Genomic DNA, 21,977 nt, shown 5'->3' with positions numbered 1-21,977 from the left:
ACACACACACACACACACACACTCTCTCTTCTTTGTGTTGCTTTGAGTAGTTAATTCATCACTTCCTGTGGTTGAATGTACACAGACTTTGTATTTATTGAGTTGGACAATGTTGTGTTTTTTTAATGGACATGTGGAGGAACCCTGCTGCTCTGAGTCTCGTGCCACGGCGGCTGGGGAGTCTCACTTGTAAACAATTAACAACGTGGCACTCGTGTTTGAGTAAATAAAGCAGAGCACTCAACGTACATTATTCAGCTGTTTGTCTCGCAACTGCCACCCACCCAACACACACACTACACACACACACACACATACACACACACACACACACACACACACACACACACACACACACACACACACACACACACAACACACACACGCGCACACACGCACACGCAGAGCTGAATAAATGATGCATCAAACAGTGAAGGAACCTCCAGTCTTCTCTGCAGCATCAGGACCAGTCAGTGCCACTCCGAGGCTGCAGGGGGCAGCAGCTGTGACGTCACACTAGGTTTTTTTTCACAGCTCACTTTCCCGGGAAAGAGTTTGCGCAGAGATATGCAAAACAATAAAGATATGCCACTCTGATCGATTTTTGGCTCCGTCATCCTGGGCCAGTTGGAAAACTTAAATATGGGTTTTTAAATATCACAAATTTTTTGGTTTCTAAGACATTTTACAAAAAGCAAATCTGTGTCCCTCCATTTTTGTTTTGAGTCGACTGTGAGTTTAGGAACCTGAATAATTTGTATGTTTGTGTTTTGTTTAAATCTGGAGGATTAATTAAATGGACAGAAATGTAGGACAAACATATACAAGCATCTTGCTCCTGTCTCTGTCTTTTCAGTCACTTCATACATAGATGTGTGTATTGTGAATAATGTAAATAAAATAATAAGATACTACTACTATACACCATCTACTTGTCATTTCTAGATTCATAGAGTTTTCCATGTAAATGTTTGTACTTATATTGCTGTTACACAACCAGCACTGTTATTATTATGATTATGATTATTATGATTATTATTGTATCATATCTGCTATTTCTACTTTTATATTTTGTTATCCATATGTTCTAAGTCTGAGCACGTGCGCATATTTTAATAGTTGAATCTACAGGAAGACAACGGCTCAGATTTTACCTCACAAGTGTCTCATCCTCTTTCTTGACGATCTTTGGCCGAGGTGTCATTTTGGCGCCGAATATTCCAACAGTGTATTGCCTGTGCAGCGCGGGACTTTGTGTGTCCGTGTGTGTGTGTCCGTGTTGCAGCTGTTTTGTTATTTCACGTTAACTCCTGGTTTGCAGCTGAAGTTCCGAAGACAACATGCAGCGGAGCATCGCGTGAGTGAGCGAGCTGCTAGCTAACAGCTGCTGTTTGGCTAGCAGCTAGCGTTAGCTCTGTGTGTGTGTTGTTAGCATGAAGTGAGACACAAGTTGTGTTCGAGGCCTTTTAAACCTCCTACAGGGGGTGTTAGCATGCGACGTGTAGCCTGACAGCAAGTTAGCTTTAGCATGGATGAGTGTGTTGATGTTTTGTGAACTCAGACTGAACTCTGGGAGATTTAGCTGAATCCTGTGTAATGTGCTGGGTTCGTTAGCAAAGCCTCGTTTAAAGCTAACGCGTCATGGAAGTGGTTCCACCGAGTTGTGCTTCACTCTCTGGTTCAGGTTTATAAGAGTGAAACTTTGTTTTTGTGACTGTGGAGCCTGTTAATGTCCGTCAGAGCCTGAACTGTCATTTAACTTCCGGTTCTCCTCCTCCTCCTCCTCCTCTTCTTCCTCCTCCTCTTCCTCCTCCTCCTCCTCCTCCAGATCCTTCTTCCAGCCCAAGAGCAAAGACAAGGGTGCTCAGAAGAAACCCGCAGATAAACCGGTGAAAAAGTGAGACTCATTTACTCTCGTTGTTCTCGTCACACATCAGTTTAAGGTTATTGTTCTGTAAGAGAGTTTTATTACAAACATGATCTGCAGAGTCATCAGTTCATTAATCTGATAAACTTTAGGATTAGTTCATTCACACTGATTGTGGCTGTTGTCATTACAAGATTGAAAAACAAAATTCCACCTGCTACAGTCAGAATGAGATTATCACAGACTATAAATGAATAAACTCTTAATAAACCATTTGCATTTTAACATAACAACAATTGAGCTTTGCCGATATGGTTGAGATCATATTTATTCATATCCCCAACATCTAGAGAACCATATCAGTGCTTTAGCTGACGTCCGATGACCCTTTGTCCTGGAATCCTACTGATGCTTTGATTTTCTCTTTGATCTCTGTTGCTTTGTAAAAAAACATTGACTTCTGCATCCAGTCGTATGAAAAGATGAAAGGACACGACTCCACTTTCTCATCTGATGAAATCCTCCTCATTGTCTCTCCAAGGTTTTATTTTGAAAGTGTGTCCCAGAACTGGCTTTTCAATAGATTTGTCGTTACGTAATGATCTTTTCATCATTTCCTTGTCATTTTTCTGATTTCTCGTTCCTTTTATAAAACCTTTTATATAAATGAGGCTTAAGTCTGGTTTTATTTTTGAATTGCACGATGTCTGACATCCCAGTGTGCTCCTCTCCAGGCCTGTGAAGACTCCTCTCAAGGTGCAGAACGGAGCGCCAGAGGCTGATTCCCCCATCAAGAAGGTTGCCAAGCGCAGCCGTCAAATCCTGGACAGCGACGAAGACGAGGCACCCGTTGTTAAAGAGCGAGTCGCCGACAAGGGACAAGGAGACAAAGAAGACTCCAATAAATCAGAAAAGGTAAAAAAAACAAAACAAAGCACCTGACACTTAATATTTCAAACGCATCAGCGGGAATTGCTCAGATTTTGCTGGTGCCAAATTGTGTGAAAGAAACACAGCAGCCGTACTTTTATATAACAAACGCCTGATGTTACAATTGTGTAAGATGAATTTCCAGTGGGCGTCCTGTTTCCTCGCACTATGTGAAAGTTATTGAAACAGTGTGATGTTCGACAAATGTTCCACAGCCACTTTTGTAACCTGCACAAGCAGAAGCTAATGAGACTGTTCGAGCTCCTGTAGTCGACTCACTGGAGGGAAAAACACCGTGACACAAAGGAAACGGTAATTGTCGGTGAATCACGACGCTGAATTCATTTATCAATAAGCTGCATAATGAAAAGTCCTGATTATCAGCGTTCGGCTGTCGCTCACTCACCTGCTGTTTGATAAACACTTCTCTTAACTGCGCCGTTAATTTTGTTTGCAGTATGTCAGCCGTGATTCATTACTTGATAATTGAGGGAAGAGATGGTGACGGATTCATTATGTTTGTCAGCAGGAACCATCCTGCAGCATTTTCACATGGTTGCGATGATCTAATTATTTTTCATGAGCAGCCTAATATCACTTCACTTGTGCTGCTGCCCCGAAGAGCCGCTCCACTGGAGATAAGTGCAGGGCAGCAGCTAATGGTTAAATGGGTAATTAGTCCTTTTGTTATTTAAAAAAAAAAAAAAAATCGTGACTTTACTGTGACGCAGTTATTTTTAAACTGAGGCAGAGCTGATCACAGTCAAAGAGGACGTTCAGCATTAGCTTGATAAGTAGCTTGATTATCAATTAGCAACTATCACAGTTGTAGGTTCATTTTCTGCTGATTATTTATCTTTGGATCAATCATTTTGTCCATAAAATGACAGACGATCGCAGTCAGACACGTTTACAACAAATTTCTGGAATATTGATGCGAGCATATTTACACAGGCATCACATCTCATCATTAAAAGTTCTTAAATCTTGTCTCTGCAAGTTTATATCTTTGTTGGACGGCCTCTTTTTCTTTGCTGCTGTATCTTCCCATGGGCTCACTTGGATATTTTATAAGGGGCCTGCCAGGAAAAGTTAGCAAAATGCCCGGAGCAACTGAGATGGACACTCTCACACACACGGCCCCTCCAGGAAATATCAGGGAAATATCGGATCTCCAGTGCATGTTTGAAAGCAGCGAAAGTTTAGTAGAGAAAGACATCAAATCCTCATCTAAACATCATATATTTTCATTTTTTTTGCATCAAGAATGACTAATACCTTCTTCAATTGACAAATCATTGCGGCTGAAGTTATATGTGCAGGTGGTGTTAAGATGTTTGGTGGGATACATGCCCGGTGCAGTTGGCTGATTCTAGATTATAATTTATTGGGTATTAAAATGATGAATAAACTAAATAATAGCATCAATTAAACAATTTCTTATCATATTTCTGTTTTATTTTCCTCCCAAACTCAAATATTAGGACATTATCCCAACTTTAACGAATCCAAATTCCAGTAATGTTCAAATTAATGGAGCTTTGAATGAACCTGATCAAAGCCTTGAGACCAGGATATTGATCAACAGTGACGTTGGACGAAAAACAAAGTTATTAATAGTTCGTTAATGAGATTGTCGAAGTTTACAACGTTGTTTAATTGGGTGTTTTTCAGAAATGTAATGTCGAGGCCATAGTTTGTAGACGTCGTTGGCAGCTCGCCTCCCGTAATGTTCCCTGCACCCGGCCTCACTAAACGACGCGCTTCATTGAACAGCTTGTTTCCCCGCTGATGGAGGTTTGTGTCATTGTGTGGTGCAGCGTCGTTTCCCCCACACTTTGTAAACTGCTGAGACATTTTTCCTCACTGGCTTTGTTGAGGTTTCTGTTTTTCCTTCATTTGCTTGCCTGACATCCCGTAACAAAGGTCGTTGTTTCTCCATAAACCAAAGAATTCTCCTTTTGTTTGTTATTCCCGACAAACTGAACGCTGTCATTTGCTTTGTGTGAAGACGCCACGTTAAGGATGTGTAACACTAACAGCGCACGTTGGTCCAAATCGTACCGTTTCTTGTAAGAAATCACCTCGAATAAAACCTGATTGGTGATAATTCCAGCCACTAAAGTGTTTCTTCACGCTGCCTCTTTTTTACAAGGATCATTAATACATCTGCTTTTCCTTTTTTTCAGAAGGACGATGTGTTCAAGGCAGTGCCCACCCCTCTGTCTCCACCTCCAGCCCCCACCACCCCGGCAACACCAGCCACCCCAGCCACACCAGCCACCCCGCCTCATCAGCGTCACCGGGGACCCCCAGCACGCCAAACTCAACCTCCCCGTCTGAGATCGTTAAACGCAAGACAGGTCAGTATCTGATAATATTCATTTTTCTCCGGAGCTGCAGCGTTTTGAACTTTGACACCAGCCGAGGATTGATGTTTTTCTATCCTCCAGCAATTTTACTTGATTACATCTTAGCAGGAGCCTAATGGCTGCAAATACTCATTATTCCTCAGAGAGGAAATACAAGACATTTATCACAAGCTGAGAGCGAGAGATGCAAAATATACACTTTCCACTCTGGGTCGGGTCTCAACCTTTTAGATTGACAACCACTCGACTAGATGATGCTTCACTCGGTGTCATTTATCTCATCACTCCAGCTCATATCATTATTGTCCTGTTATGTTACTGCTACATTATCCTGCGATGCATCGTTTCTGCTGACTGGTCCGTAATGGAACCAGCAGAGAAACTCATCTTATAGTTCTTCCCGATTGTCTGTTTATTTGGATCAGTTCTTAGTTTGCAGGCTTCGGTAACTGTCTATTAAAAAAGCAGGACTGAACATATGTGATGTTTATTATTTTATATCTCGTCCGTACATGGCGGCCTGAACATCTCACTTATGTGAGAGGAGAGTGAACGAGAGCTGCTGCTGCTTTTTTAAGTGTCGTACATGTTCATCCATCTATTGTCTCCCGCTGATCTAAGATCAGGTCAGGGAGGCTGCAGGCGCCGTGAACGCCTGGTCAATCGAAAGCAGCTCCTCCTTTCCTGCAACAGTCTGGTAAAACGCCCACATTACTGCTGATGCCGCACCGATCTGCCCGTCCATCTCTCGCTCTATTGTCTTCTTACTCATGAACAACCCCAGAGACACTTAAACTCCTTCACTCCCACTTCGTAGAGAACAATCCACTGATTTCTGCCAGAGAATCAGCAGTTTATTCACATTCTCAGTCCAATTGTCTCACACTCGGCTGCAAAGTGCCCTCGTGCGCCCTGGAGGTCACGGTCGGATGAAGCCAACAGATCGTCCACAAAAAAGCAGCGATGCAATTCTGAGGTTTCCAAATCGGACGTACCACACATTGAATATGAGATGTATATGTGTCTGCATATAATCCATATGAAGTAGAATGGCCACCTGATAAGAAGTTGAGCTTTTCACTTTCACCACAAATGCAGGGTTTAGAGAATCGAAGCTCTTTCAAGCGGCTCAGTTTTCTTGTATTGCAGATTTGTTTTCATTTGGGATGCACCTCCTTTCTCACTTTGTTTCCTTCATCCTACTTTTTGCAGTGAGGCAAGTGGCTCATTCTCTTTTCATCATCCTGTTCTCTTTGTGTTTGATGACGGCAGCGTTTGCTTTCAGCAGTGGTGCGTTATCACAATAGGATCCCTGGCACCATCACAGCTGAAGAGAAACCCATCACATTAAAGTAACACCCTAATTTGACCAGAAATTGCATTCTTAATGTCCTGGGTTAATCCTTTCATTATGATATCTGAAGGAAAACATCCCCAGTACCTGTGCTGGAACCTTAACGAGGACAAACACACGGGTGGATGTGGAACCTAAACCAAATTGCACAGGAAATTTCACTGGAGCTATAAGCTGCTGTGCTGCGTCATATCTTTGAGGATGGAATTAGTCTTTTCATTAGTAAAGTGTGTATCTGTGATTCTCTTTTTTGCGTTGCCCTACATCTGCAGAAAGGGAGCGAGCTCGTCCTGTTTTCATCTGCACACTCTCTCTGTTTGATCATGATTTCAGTTGGGATGCCTCTCACTTCTCTCCCATCCTTTCTTTTAATTTAATGCCTGTTCTGACGTGTGCAGCGAGAAAGATGTTCCCCAAGAGGAAGCTGGATGAGAGCAGGAGCAGCAGCGAGAGTCAGAAAGAGGAGGCCGAGGAAAAGGAGGAGCGGGGTCAGCAAAAGAAACGACCCCGCATGGAGCCCGTCGCCGACGGTGCAGGTACGGCTTCACTTCAGGAGTCTGATTGCAGAGAACAGCTCTCAGGGAGGATGCAAAATTTACCAGAGCCTGTCAAAAATATTTTGATTTTGCACAAACACATTGGATACATGGTCAAAAGGGAACAGCTCATCAAGTATTTGTTCAAATCATGATGATTATACTGTGAATTTTAATTTCTATCTTGTCCTTTTGTATCCAAATTGAAATAAGAACAATATAACTAATATGTTTACAAATGGACATATTTAGTGGGTTTTAAATGATGTTGTGTGGTATAGTGGATAAGTCACGTTCCTTTAGTTGTAGCTAACAATGTTTACAGCATCTTGTGAAGACGCTCTCGGTGCCTCCACAGGGAAAAGTCCAGAAGAGTAAAACTAGCAGATGTAACCAGCACCATGAAATAAAGCAGTTGTACAACTGTTGGTCAGACATTTGACATTTACTCTCACAGAAATGTACTCTTCTAAATTCTCATTAGACTTAATTGGAAGTTATAACCCTCCGGTCACAATTTAATTAATCAAGATTCATAATTCAGCAGGCTAAAAACAACAATTTTAAAATACATAAAACTTATTTTTCAGAAAGTATGAAGGAACATATGAAGTGTCACTTGCTTCCCAATTAGTTGCATTGAAGGGCAACACAAACTAGTGGTGTTTCTTTTATTGACTTGACAGAAAAGCAGCTGCTGAGATATAATGATGAGTCGTTGTTTTGATCGGGAGAAAATTGGTCTGCGACACTTTTGAGGATTTGTTAAACCTTTACGCTGCTTATTAGCTCAAATGCCAAATATCCTTTTGTTCCAGCTTCTTGAACATGAGGATTTGCAGCTTTTCTCTTCGTTAAATTGTTGGTTTAAACCGTTTCTTTGTTTTTGGGCTTCTTCTCTACTAAATGATTAGTTGCAGCCCTGATGTGAAATCCTTGTTTGTGTGTGTTTGGCTGTGACTTTGTGGTGAAATTACAGAATGACTGTGCAAAAATTGGTAGCAACATTTCCCCCAGAGTTTTCTCACAGTCCGCATTTTAAAAGTTTATTTTTAAACAACACAGGCACGTACATAAACACAGCAGACCGGCAATTGGCCCTTTTCTCTTTTCTAAAGTTGTTTGGCAAAATACCAGAAGTGACTGCTGTACTCACCTATCCAGGCTACAAGTCATTGTAATGTGTGGTTAGGAAAATTAAAGTTTCATGTCTGGCCCTTATGACCCAAGCTTTGTCTCCTGGGACTCTGTGCTACAAGCTTGTCAATAGTAATTTCTCTTTCCTGACTCACTCGGGTGAAAGGGAAACCTCTCAAATATAACCTGCGGCATTTATTGAAGAAGACTCTCGCTGAAAACCATCTTCAAACATTGGCTAACAAAAAAAAAAAACTGGGTCACCCTCAGAAAAACTTGCTGGCATTTATCACTTCAATAACCCCCACTCCCTTTCTGAATCGCCCTGTGCAGGGGACGCCGGTGAACCCATGGAGGAGGGCGCAAAGGAAGAGGACGCTGAAAAGGCAGTGACCGCAGCTAACAGCCAGGATGAAGAGGTGGAGAACAAGAAGAAAGAGGACGGAGAGAAGGCCAAAGAGGAGAGGCGGGCGGACGGAGAGAGCTGCGATGAGATAGAAAAGAAAGCTGAGGGGGCGGAAAAGAAAAAGGAAGCAAAGGAGAAGAGCGATGATGAGAAAGGTCCTGCCACTGCCAAGAAGAAGGAGGTGGTTGAAAAGGACACGCGAGAGGGAGAAGAGAGCCCAAAAAGTCAAACAGCGAAAGAGCAGAAAGATAAGGAGCCGGCCAAGAAAGCCCCCATCAGCAGTTTCTTTGGTGAGGAAAGAATTTGCATAGCTCGGTGCTTGCAGAAAAAAAAAGAAAACATGTCTTTGCTTTTATCAGTTGGGAGAGATGGCAAATTATTGCTCCACCCTCACCTTTCTTTCTTTCTTCTTTTATTTATCTATTGACTTTTTAAAAAAAAAATAGCTCCCAGGAAAGTTGCAGTGAAGACGGAGAAGGTGGAGAAGAATGACGGAGAGAAAAAGACAAGTGCGGAGAGGAAGAGTTCAGCAGAGGAGACTAAAGACACAAAAAGGTAAAGAGAGGACACAACAAGGGAAGTTGCAAACAGTTTGTTCTTTAGTCTGATCCTAAAGTCCGACCTTCACCACACTTTGAGACGCACTGATTTATTGTGTGTGTTCCCTGGAAAGAGCTGAGAGCTGTTTCCAATCAACAGTTCTCTTCAGCTTCATCCATACTAATATGTTTTTATTTTAAAACTAAAACGATCCACACGAGAGAGACCATCCGTGTACAGTGTAAACAGGAAGCTGATTGTCTAATGTGCAGCCGTACAGCAAATACTGCAAAGGAGGAACAGCAATGGTGAGAAGTAAGATTTCTTTATTCTAGGGACCAACATTCACCGCTGGCAGTCGAGTCGTCACTGATAACCTGCTGTGTTGCCAAACTTCTCCGTTTTAGTTTCGCCAAGTATGGATTACTGGCCTAAATTTAGCAATAGTGATGTGTTTGAAAATGAAAATGTCGTAGTGTGGATGAGGCCTTTCTGTGGATTTCCAAAGTCACTTGTTGCCTAAGTTAAATGACGCAGCAGTGCTTCATTTTGCATCTGCAGAATATGAACACATTTCTGATTTATTCTTCCCAACTAGATGGAATAAAGTTATTTGCTCTCTGTGGTGTGAGGGTCTGTGTAAAGCGTTAGTTGCCAGCATCAATGTCATTAAGAGCTGTTACAGGGTCAAGGATTTCAGTTTATCTCCATGGAAACACATGAGGTCGTGTCTCGGAGCAGATTTCAGCCCCTCGCGGTCCAGCGCCCCCTCGGAGACTCGACGTCAGTGAATAATGTGACAGGATTGTTTGAGTTCACAGGGCGAACGCTTGGATCCAGACGTTGTCTTCATGTCTGTGCACTCGGTGGTTAACGGGTCTTTAGCAGGTTGGAGGTTTATGCTCCACAGCTTCGGCTCAGATCCACTGAATAATTGATTCGTCCTCATGGTGCACGTGAGCTGACCCTGACCTTCGACCCCTCCTGAATACATGCACCGCTTGTCATGGAGTTAAATGATGGAGTAGGGCTCCTCCAAACCAATCTTCATATTTTTATTTAATCACTTTTGATTATTTATCTCCACCAGAGAGATTTCAGTCAGTATTTCTTAGTTAGAGAGAGGGTTTTTTGTACTTTGAGATGATTTGAAGTGAGTCAGAGATTCTAGCTGTTACCACTTAATGCTTGTTCTCTTAATGATCCTTCTAGTGGCAGGAGCTGGGACTTTATGGTTCCAGTCAACATCAACGGTATACAGTCCTTAATTTTGTTGTTGGAGTCAGATCCACATGTAGATATTTTTCTTTTAACACATTTAAATCAGTGTCTGCTGACGTTATATCTACTTAAAGTCCATTTATTTATTATTCGTATTACCATCATGCTTTTGATGCGCATTGTTCTTTTATTACATGTGAATAAACCAGTAGCAGCCGCAGTGTATTGCTGCTTTGTCATTTTGAGGTCATGTTAACCATTCCATACACAAACTATTTATAGCTCCAGAAGAGAGGGAATGCATTTTTCATCCCTCTAACTGTTTATTATTTCATCACTGCCTCTTGTGTGACAGTGTAGGAGTGATAGACATGGAACGAGAAAGGGAAGTTCACTGCTCCTCAATTCAGACGATAATATTGAGGTGTGTTTTTGCACCTTGTGTGAGGAAAAGCACCTCAGTGTGCATGTTGCTTCAGCACAATGCTGCTATCTTGTGAGTTTCATGCAGGAATAAATTATCATAACATTTCTAACTCTCGAATTTCACTTCTATTTAACATGTTGAACTTTTCCCTAAGTAGTGGTGCTTTTTTCTCTTCTGTGATGAACTTCGCTGCAGTTCAGCCTTTTCCAGTTGTGAAGCCACCAGTGAAACTTTTAGCCTCCAAAAGTCTCGGTGCATTTCCAAGTTGTCTCATTGTTATGATAATGGTGTGCAGGACTTCCTGTCAACAAAGACGTTCCGAGTCGGCTTCAGTGACTGGAACAGCTGTCACCGCCGTTCAGTTTGACACTAATTTGCTCTGTCTCCCGTTCGACGTTTTTCCTCAGTGAGTCAACTTCGGGACAAACAGACTACGATCCGTCCAGGCCCGGATATCATCCCGTGGACCACGCCTGCTGGAAGCAGGGCCAGAGGTTAGTCAGATTTAATTTGGACTCTCTCTGCTCGCCGCTCGCCTGATGGTTAAATGCGCAGATTGAATTTCCTCGTTTGCGGATTCCCAGTGGTTGTGGAATTTATGGAATATCATGGAATTTAATCTGTTCTTTTATTCTGTCAGAATATGTGAGGATGTTAGAAGCTACTCACTTTAGAGAAATCTTTCAAATCTATTTTTTAACTTAAAATGAAAAATAGATGAGGGAGTGATTCTTGGATCTGACAAGTGTGTGACACACAACAGTTGCTCTCTTTGCGTTGATAATCGACGTTCATAAAAAAGGTTGAGAAGTCGATGCAAAAGAAACAAATCTTTATCTTAGAGGCTACATTATCAAAATATGACCAACATCCGACTTAGACTCCCATAGACTGTATATAAAGATAGATGACCTGACTGCTTCTGATCACCTCCTTGTGACTGATGGGTCATAAACTCTGCCTCCTCCATGTTGGTGGATGTGACTCGAACAAAGTAAAAACAAAAGCACACATGAAATACATTTTTCTCAATGATGGTTTGTCGTTTGTTTACGTTTCTGATAAGTTTGGTTTAATTATTTATCTGATGCTATTAAAACACAGGGAAACGTCTTGATTAACAACTGACACTGACTCCTGATTGGTCGATTGCATGTCTTGGCACAATATCGATCCGTGGCTCTAGTCTGATTCCAAATGATGCCAACAGTGCAAGATGGCTGCGCCTGTATACATGATATTTTAGCTTAATTTTTGTACAGACGCGTCATCCATCTTTATTTACAGTCTACTATTCGAACCTGTCAGCCGACCAGGGTCTTGTGCTGCAGCTTCCTGCAGTTTAAGTTAATTGGAGACTCTAAATTGCCCACAGGTGTAAATGTTGGCGTGGATCTGTTGTTTCTCTCTGTATGTTTGTTCTGTGACCTACAGGCGACCACTCCGGGGTTGTACTGCCGCCTCTCGCCCAATGTCAGCAAGGCTATTAAACACATGGCTACAGCTGTCAAAACGTCTTCTATTTTACAAACCGTCAAATTGACAAAAAAAAACATGCACACAAACTCATCTGCCCTCCCACCAAATCCAATCTCTTGAACAGAGAAAACACAAAAGAGAGGCTGGAAAACAATATTTGCTGTGCTCCAGAAGAGGCCAGATTGTGTAAATGTTTTTCTAGGGCCCTCGGTACTGTGTGTAATATTCTCACACTACAGGTCAGTGCCCACTTGATCGAGCCTTCACATTTAGGAGGTTAAAACATCTTTTCAACCCAGACTAATAAAAAACACGCCCAGCCAGAAAAGCAGTGAACGCCAAGACTATTTGTTATGTGACAGAGATGCTACCGTCTCAGGAAGCACAAATAAATTACTCTAAGTGGATTGCGGGTATTAAATCACCTTATTTATTGGCATGAATTTAAGTGTTTTTGTTCTCCCTGTAGAGGAGAATATGATCCTTAGGTAAATACATCAATCACAGCCCGTCCGTCTATTTGCCACAGACCGTTATTTCAACAAGATGTCGCCTGATTGATTATCATGGATTTTGACATTTCTGGTAATTACAAAGCTTGAGGGGGTATCAGTGGGGATGGACTAAATCCAGTCTTTTTCTTTGTCAATATTCATTTTAATGTCCCACTTCTGACTGTCAAATCAAGATATTAAAAGGCCCAAAGCTAATCCACCCACCACAAGAGTCAAGATTTGAGACGTAACAGTGACAGGCCTCATTAAATTAGTGGCGGGGTTTTTTTTTGTCTCTCCCACTTGTGTGTAAAACCAGCCGAAAAGAAACTCTGAAGAAACTCTGACCAGCTCTGAAGAAATAAAAATTTCATGGCTGCCAAGTGGAGAAAAAATTAAGTGGAATTTTACATCAAGGCCACAGTGCAAATCATGCTGCTTATACCAAGTTGAGACCGGAGTCAACTACTGTACTGTGTCATGGGCTTGGTTTGTTTTGACCTGCTTTGAATACCAGATGGAGTTTTCCGCTTCTAAACACCGTGAGGTATCGCGTCACTCACAGAGAAGTCACTGAATTGACTTTCAAATGTTTTAGTTTTTTGTAATTAAATCAGTTCTGGCTTCTAGACTTTGCAAACCGACCACATCTACAAAAACAAATGTCAAAAGCCATTAGATGTATATTCCAGTGTAGACGCTCCACCCAGTAACGTCTATACTGAGGCTTCTGCAGAAAAGGGATGTCACATTGCCACAGATTACAGTCTTACAGATTACAGCGGACATTTAACGAGAAAAGACGTGTGCAGGCTCAGTGTCTGTGCAGCTTTCACTGAGTGAGACCTTTTAACATCAGATTTCACTGCAGACGGCCTCACGCTCCTGTTGCACTGGGAGTTGTGTGTTAAATAACCCAGACTGTGGCGTTTAATTTATCATAATCTCATTAAAGATCTCCTCATCATGTGATATGACTCTGTTGCTCTGTGATGTGACTGCTGCAGAGCGTGACTATCCAACCAAGCTTACAAGTCGGGCCATGCTCGGACAGAAAAATCAGAAAAGTCAATATGTCCTTGAATACTGTAACGCAGTCTAACGCGGAAACCCGGAGAAATCCCACAAGTGCAATTTTTATACAGATACAAGATAACTTATGTAGACCTTATGTTATAGAGATATACTTTTATTATCGAGCAGGGGCCTGGGAATAGGGCCCAGGCGTCAAGAGGTTAAGTATTCAGAATATTTAAATCTTTACCTGAACGTGGCTCAACTGAAAATGTCACTTTTCTGGCTTTTGTTCTAAAAAAAAAAAGAAACTCCATCATATCACACATATTTTTAAACACATCAAAAGTCAGTGTAAGGACACAGGTTTGTCACCTCAGCCGCTCTGACCTTTGTCCTCCCTGCGGTTGCTCTCGTTGAGTTTTTTAAAACCCAGAATCAAAGCTCAATCCGCCGCTGCACTAATTGTCAGTGGCTCTGAACAGCGGAGTCAGCGAAACGTTGTGAATGTAAAAATGTGTCTGTGCGGATGCTTCGCCTGCTAACTACATGCTCATCGCTCTCCAGGGTCCCGTACTTGGCTGTGGCTCGCACCTTTGAGAAGATTGAAGAGGACTCTGGCAGGTAAGCGCTCCATATGGAGGAAGAGAGGGGGTTCTATCCCCACATTGAGGTGAACGCCATTTGGGAGAAAGTGATCGCTAAATATTCAAAGCGTCTACATAAACCAAAAGCAGTTTTACAAAATTACCACTCAGGCTTTCTGCTGGGATTTTCTGGAGTGTGATTAGAGAAATGTCTTTCAGCCAGGAAAAGTGAGGGAATTGGATTCATTTCCGAGGACGGCCAGGGGATATGAAGAAAACGTACAAATTGATCAGTTTCTAGGAATGTTTAAAAAATCTTTCATAACACGTTTTCTCATTTAATTTAGATTGTTTTTTTAAAAATTCACTTATTTTACAACTTGGGCTAAAACAAAATGAAGGGGAACCAATATTTAAAATAATTTTTTGATGAATGAAATATTGTCAGACCCTTTTTTATAGACCTGCTATAAAAATCCATCTTAAGTGATCTAATCACGAGTGGACAGAGCGAAGTTCAGGGAGACGCGTCCTGAGATGCCTGAGCTTCACGGATCGTCTTCTTAACTGACGTCTTTGACTCAGACTCTTCCCAGAGCGCGGAAGTGAGATCCAATCACAAGTGGTCACAGGAGAAACATTCAGGACGCGTTTTAATACCTTGTATAAAAATGTGAATTTAGTGCTCTCAGGTTGATGTTATTAACACGTCTGAACAGAGCCTTCGCCTCAGGAACCCAGATCATTTCCGATAAAGGATGATTTGAAACCAAAGCCTCTTACGAACAAATTGAAAACACATTTTACTGACTCTTTTATTTAATCTTTTTCCGGATATTAAATGACAAACCTCCCTTTAATGACTGACTGTATTTCTTCCCACCTTCTGCAGGTGATGTATAGTGTTCATCCGCCTCCCGAAACCTCCATTTCTGATTAAAACCTCCAGACAAATCTCATTTCCCGCCTCCCAGTATTTACAGAAAGGCTTTAAAATTCATTTAACCCGTCTTCCTTTTCTCACCGAATCCCTGTGTCTCCTCCCAGGCTGAGAAACATCGAGACACTGTCAAACCTGCTCCGCTCTGTGCTGCTGCTCTCTCCAGGTAAATGGTGTTTTATCTCTCCCATAATGCATGCTGATGTAGCTACACGGGCAGCTGGCTGCCAGCCACTCTATCAAGGAGACGGTGATGAAGCCAGGTCGCACATAAAAGTGGGAGGATGAGTCAGTTCATTATGTGTGTGTGTGTGTGTGTGTGTGTGTGTGTGTGTGTACACCTGTGAGATTCCGATAGTGTGTTTTTGATTGTGTGTGTCTGAGCTTCAGTCTGGTGCTATTTGTGAATGCATGGGGCCATGTCTGTGTCTCACTTTGTGTGTGCTTTACTGGTGTGTTTATTTCGCTGTGTGTGTTTCATGGTGTGTGTATTTATGTTTGATGGTGTGTTTCTTTCTGTGTCGGGTGTCCTTAGAGTGTATTTCTTTCCCTGAATGTGTGTGTGAGTGCGTTTCTGTGTCTGTGCGTCCATGTTTGTGTTTATGAGTTTGTCTGAGTTTCTGTGGGTGTGTGAGCAGGTGGAGTCTTAAGAGTGTGTGTCTGTACGTCCATGTTTGTGTGTCACAACTGAGCCTGAGTTTCTCCATGAATCCTTTAGTATGTTTGTGTGTGGCTAGTGTGTGTTGTGTCCTGGGTTCTGTCTGATTTTATATATGTGTGTTGTCTAATAAAGTGTTTGTGTGTTTACCTTCTTATTTATGTTGTGTCCCCAGACGACCTGCTGTGCTGTGTGTACCTGTGTTTGAACCAGCTGGGTCCTGCCTACCTGGGGATGGAGCTTGGTGTTGGGGAGACTGTGCTGATGAAAGCTGTTGCTCAAGCAACTGGTAAAGGACACACACACACACACAACCACAACCACAAAACAGGCACACAAGCATAAGCATGCTGTTGCACCCAAACACTTGCTTGTGCATTCCCAGCCTAAATACTGACGCCACCCTCCTCTGCTCATCAGGCAGCGGCTGCTATTTACCGTCTCCCTCTTGTTTCCAGGGCGACAATTGGACAAAATTAAGGCCGAGGCGCAGGAGAAGGGAGATTTGGGCCTAGTGGCCGAGAGTTCCCGTAGCAACCAGCGCATGATGTTCCAACCGGCCAGCCTGACAGCAGGGGGCGTGTTCAGGAAATTGAAGGAAATTGCCAGCATGAGCGGGAACTCGGTGAGCCACGGAACAACATTTTCATTAGAGGAAAGCAGGCTTGAGAAAATATTGTTTTCACTCTATTTGCCTCTCGGTATCGAGGTGAGGGAGGGAGAAGAAAGAAAGTGTTAATGTGATTGTGTATTGATCGAGGAATTATTAGTTTATTTGTCGACTTCAGAGGAAGGAGGTAATTTCTCAGCCTTTCGAATAAGTCGTCGCCTGACTTGAAACTTTGAAGCAATTAGTTTTTCCTCCCCGCTGCTACTGGGTCTGTGTTGTTTTTGTATTTTAACACTGTGGGTGGAACATGGGGTTTGTACTCGCTGGTGACCTCAGTCTTTTTGCATTCTGTCTCTTTTCGCTCTTCTTCTGTGAATCTCAATTTCCGACTGCCTGCCTCAGGCCATGAATAAGAAAATCGACATCATCAAAGGCCTCTTTGTGGCATGCCGCTTCGCCGAGGCCCGCTACATAGTCAGGTAAAATAACACTCACACACACACACACACATATATACAGACAGGCTCGACTGTGTGTGTGATCACAGGCACGTATACACATCTGCAAGTAAAGATGCACATACATGTACATGTTTGCATGTGTTGAATGGTCAGGCATGTGGCCCCTGTCATGGGCGGCGGGTTTCAACACTGACCGCTGTTGGTGTTGTGGTTTTGATCGACAGGTCCCTGGCTGGGAAGCTGAGGATAGGCCTGGCTGAGCAGAGCGTCCTATCAGCACTCACTCTGGCTGTGTGCTTGACCCCACCTGGACAAGGTAGCCTGGAATTTTTAAAGGATGTGTTGAAAAGCTTTTCATCTTAAAACAGTCAGTCAGTCGCCCGGCGTGTACCCTGAGCCAGTGTCTGCTTGCTGTTATCGCCCCTCCTGTTCACACTGCCCATGAAAAGACTCCTTCGTGAAGCCGTTAAAATGCAAGTGACAAAGTCCCCAGTTCTTGTTCCATGAAACACTGTTTTCAGGAGCTTATCTGAATTTAATTTGAGGCTTCCGCTGTCTGAGTCGAACAGTTGTGGAAGTTACAGTGGTGTTTATTACTTTAGGCACAGCTCAGGCAGGAAAACACAAAGACAAAATACTCTTTTAAAAAATTGCTTTGGAAGGCGTCCACATGACTTTTCTACCTTCGCCTGCTGAAGCCTCCAATTGGCTTTGTGAATATCTTTCTCCCAGTAGGAAAAGCTGACATTTAATCAGTTTCCTTGTTAAAGAGTGTGCAGACTTTTATGTGTTTAAGGTTATTCTGTACATGTGGTATGTCTCATTAAAGGAGAGCAAGGTGGGGCGTTAAGTCAAGCGATGGTACGTTTTATTTATAGAAAGCTGTTAACGCGGTGTTAAATATTCTTTGGCATTCATCAGAACAGCTAACGAGGAAATGTCATATAGTGGGTCAATCAAACACAGTTATCTCAAATGTAGTATCCCTCCCAGAAGATTGTTGACTCTAAAAGACAAACACAAACCGGTTTCCTCTGTTTGTGATTGACACCTCTTCTCACCTCCGTGTTGCTGAATTCATCACTTCCAGGATGGAGAGTTCAGAGCTTATCTCTCAGCACCTGCTCTCAGCACGGCGCTGGCCTCCGCTCACCAACACCACAGACACCAGATGAAATAAATTCATCCCCGACTTATTAGTATTCGCTCCTTATTCCCGACTAGAGGTATGCTTTAATAAGAGTCAATTAGACCACAGGCTCGGTGAGGAAATTTGCATTGATCTGTGGTCTGGTCTGGAAATGTTTTTCTTAGGTTTTTTTTTAAATTTATTTAATTTGCCATTATTTATATCAGGCAGGTCAATTTGGAGTAGATTCTTTGTGGAGCTCAAGTGGATCATTGCAATTAATTATTTAGTGGTCTGGCGTATTTTAAATACATCATGATTATTCATGTGAAACTGCCTTCAAGGTCTTATCTGAAACATTTCAACCACACTGGATCTGGAGTTAAAATGTTTATTTCTAGAAAACACTGAGCTGCAGGTAAACAAGAGTAATTGCGCCGCTCCAAGTCTCGTATTTCCCCGGCCTTTTGAAGTGCCTCTGAAGTTTTTATGCAACAAATATTCGCTCGTACAGATGTTGTGAAAGTAACACGGATCTGTTTGAAATGCATTTTTCCCTCCTCCCCTCGCAGATTTCCCTCCCGCTGTGATCGATGCAGGGAAGGGGATGAGCGCTGAGAGCAAGAAGGCCTGGATCGAAGAGAAGAGTCTCATCCTCAAACAGACTTATTGGTAACTGAAGCCTAAACAAACCCTCTCGTTTGACTTTGCAGTGTCTCCTCGGTGCCACGACGATGCCTTATCCCCTTTAAGCCCCGTCCCTCATTCTCCCGCACTCATTCTGCTCACTTTCATTTTGGATGATATTGATTTTTTCTCCTTCTCTCTTTTGTTTTTCTTCTCAAACACCCGTCTTTTGTCTCTGACTCACCGCTGTTCAGCGAGATGCCCAATTACGACATCCTCCTCCCCGTTCTCCTGAAAGAGGGCATAGACCAGCTACCCAATCACTGCAAGCTCACTCCAGGTAAGCACCCAATCGAGAGGCAGAAAGGTTATTTAATCCAAAATGGTCACTGCAGTGTGTTTATTGATCCGCTCAGTGGAGGTGAGTCAGTTATTTTATTTGAGTCATTTATCACTGAAAGATAAAAGATACTACGCTGAGGATTAGCTCCCAATTACACTGTTGTCAAGCTATTTGTGATAAGGAGCCCTGGCACCGAGGTGGGAAATTATTACCAGCCGCCATCTGAGCGGCACTAAATTGGGAAACTAAATTGGACGCTGTTGGTCAGTTAGACAAATCTAGCTGCTCTTTTGGCAGGTAAACAGTTGTCGTTCAGGGAGCTTTGTTGGTTCTATAGTGCATTTGTAGTTAAAGGAGCTGTTGAATTATTTTTGGATCGCACCAGTCGGTTTGGACAAAACATGACTGTCCTGTCAATTCTGGCTTGGTGCTCTGTGAGCTACTATTTAACCATTTTTTTTGGGGGGGTGGGGGGTAAGTATTTTTCATTATTTCGCTCCCCTGCTGCCTTCGTAGCTTAACTTGGCGGCGCAGCCCAAGGGGATGTGAGTCAGATTACTTCCATTTCGGGTCCAAATGAGAATGCAAACAAACTTAATTTCATCTGTGATTTAGTCGCTGGAAAAAAGTTGTGGGTGTGATGTTGATGTGTCATGTGGGAATGTGTCACTGAAGCTAATTTCACAGCTCCTGGGTTTCTTCCGAGATCTGCCTCACTCTCGTAACCTGCAGGCCTGTTAAGCGCCAGCCCTGCCCCTCCTCTTCCTCCTCTTCACACTCACCGATAAAATGAAGAAAAACTTCTCCTTGGTCGCTCTCAATTTGTTTTCTCAACTGTTTATAATTCATAAAAAATGCATAACCGCATCTTTTTATACTGATTGGTTGGAGTCCCGCTGTTTTTAGCTGTTTACTTCACGTTGTCTCGCCACCTTTCTTCTCTCAGGTGTGCCGCTGAGGCCCATGTTGGCTCACCCCACGAAGGGCGTTGGCGAGGTGCTGAAGAGGTTTGACGAGGCGGCGTTCACCTGCGAGTACAAGTACGACGGCGAGCGTGCACAGGTGTGTATGTGTGTGTGTGTGTCTGTCTATGTGCATGTAGGTGGCAATGTGACAGAGTGCAACTGTTTTCCCTGCGTTTGGCAGCGAACATATGCCGGCTGAATTTTGTATGCGTATACCTTACGGCTGTGTTCTTTGAGTATGAGATATTGCTGTTCTGTGACTTTCGCTGTGTGTTCACTTGACTGTGTGCATGCATGCATGGTGTTTCTGCAGTGTGTGAATGTGTGTGTGCGTGCACCTATTCTTTTAAGATAAACAGTAGTGCTGCTTTGCCCTGGGCCTGTAGGCAGAGCAGGCTACCTCCACCATTGTGAGAGGAGGAGGTGGAGGAGGAGGAGGGGAGGGGTTGGAGATTTAGAGCAGTGAGGTAAGAGACTGGAGACGGTGGAGGCGAGACACATTAAGAGACAGAGGCAGATGAAGACACAACGGTGAAACAGTAGAGGGGGGGATGAGGAAATTTTGAGAGAGAAACATATGAAGAGACTGTAATGTAAACCCCTTCCAGCTGTATTGTTAATTTTGGACAGTCATGCCAATAAAGTGTCTTTGAACTGAGCTGAATAGAGAAAAAGAGAGATGAGCAGAGAGAGGGGAGAGAGGGAGGGAGAGGGAGGGAGAGGAGAGAGGGAGGGAGAGGGAGAGAGAGAGAGAGAGGGAAGGAGAGAACGTTATGACGTCCTCCTCTTCTCTCTCTCAATTTTCTCTTCTCTCTCTCTCTCTTTCCTTCTCGCTCTCTCGCTCTGTCTCTCTCTGGTCTCACTGCAGTGGACTTTACCTCAGACAGCCAGCAGAGGGACTCATGGTACACCACTCACCAATAGACTCACTGTGCGTGTGTGTGTACGCAGTGTTTGTCACTGTGTGTATCTGCGTCTGTGGCAGTTGATGAATCAAAATATCTGTGTGTATTCATGCGGTGTGTCCCGTCTAATCAGTCAAGGATCTTATTGTGTGTATTTAAGTTTACTATTATTATTTACCAGTGATGACATCTATTGATCAGTCTGAAAAAAAGAACTGGAAATGAGCCAGAGTCGTTAGTTGTTCGGAGCTAAGAGGCAACTTAAAATACAATGAGGCTATTTAGGGACCTAATTACAAAATGTGTGTTTAAGACGGTACACTATATTACAGAAAAGCCTATGAATACAGATGTAAAATACATATTGTTACTACCCTTGTGTCAAGTCCTCTGATGGAGACGTGAAGCGGCAGAGAAGACATGATCTGAGAGGTCTGCAGTTCTTCAGGTCTGCAGGTCTGCTGGATCAGTGTGTTTTCTGCTTCGTGCTGGGAGTTGCCGCCCTTGTCCCTGGCTGTGGGATAAGATGCCTTGACTCAGCCTCCATTCTCAAGGAGATAATAATAATCCTGACACGACTTCTTCTAGTAACCTAGACTTGTTATCTGAGGAGGCTGTAGGTTAGGAGGCAGAGAGGGTCGTCCACTAAACAGAAGGTCGGCGGAGCGATCCCTGACTCCAGTCTTCATTCTGAAGGGTCCTTTGGCAAGATACTGAACCTCTGCCCCTGCTGTGCTGACAGTGTGTGGATGATGTGTGAATGGTTGAATGACTCAGTGGTCGATAAGACTGGAAACGCAACGGTTCACTGTAGATACAGTTCTGAATGGATCCTGTTGTACAAGTAAGAACAACTGAAGCTCATCGAGTTGATTATTTCATTCACCACAGATCAATTAGAAGTTCAGTCATCTTTTATTAAACATCTCTGCACAGGATTAATATTGAGATTCATATATTTCAAGTCAACCGGAC

At 43.0% G+C, this 21,977-nt stretch overlaps 1 protein-coding gene across 1 annotated transcript in view; it reads left to right on the top strand.

Annotated features, from left to right (window-relative positions):
- Positions 1–1,176: 1,176 nt before the first annotated feature.
- The window catches only part of lig1 (ligase I, DNA, ATP-dependent), a 44,205-nt gene continuing 23,404 nt past the window's right edge, over positions 1,177–21,977 (top strand). The window contains 18 exon segments of the mRNA XM_035169826.2: positions 1,177–1,357; positions 1,829–1,897; positions 2,602–2,782; positions 4,987–5,080; positions 5,083–5,160; positions 6,922–7,059; positions 8,530–8,892; positions 9,049–9,157; positions 11,198–11,284; positions 14,345–14,401; positions 15,412–15,470; positions 16,138–16,251; positions 16,421–16,587; positions 16,975–17,051; positions 17,258–17,349; positions 18,735–18,834; positions 19,044–19,129; positions 20,079–20,194. Coding sequence (XP_035025717.2) covers positions 1,341–1,357; positions 1,829–1,897; positions 2,602–2,782; positions 4,987–5,080; positions 5,083–5,160; positions 6,922–7,059; positions 8,530–8,892; positions 9,049–9,157; positions 11,198–11,284; positions 14,345–14,401; positions 15,412–15,470; positions 16,138–16,251; positions 16,421–16,587; positions 16,975–17,051; positions 17,258–17,349; positions 18,735–18,834; positions 19,044–19,129; positions 20,079–20,194 — 2,004 coding nt within the window. The 5' untranslated portion in view covers positions 1,177–1,340.

The sequence above is a fragment of the Hippoglossus stenolepis genome, chromosome 11 (assembly GCF_022539355.2).
Source record: "Hippoglossus stenolepis isolate QCI-W04-F060 chromosome 11, HSTE1.2, whole genome shotgun sequence".
In the NCBI taxonomy this organism is placed as follows: domain Eukaryota; kingdom Metazoa; phylum Chordata; class Actinopteri; order Pleuronectiformes; family Pleuronectidae; genus Hippoglossus; species Hippoglossus stenolepis.
The sequence above is the reverse complement of the archived record's forward strand: the minus strand, read 5'-3'. Positions and strand labels throughout refer to the sequence as shown.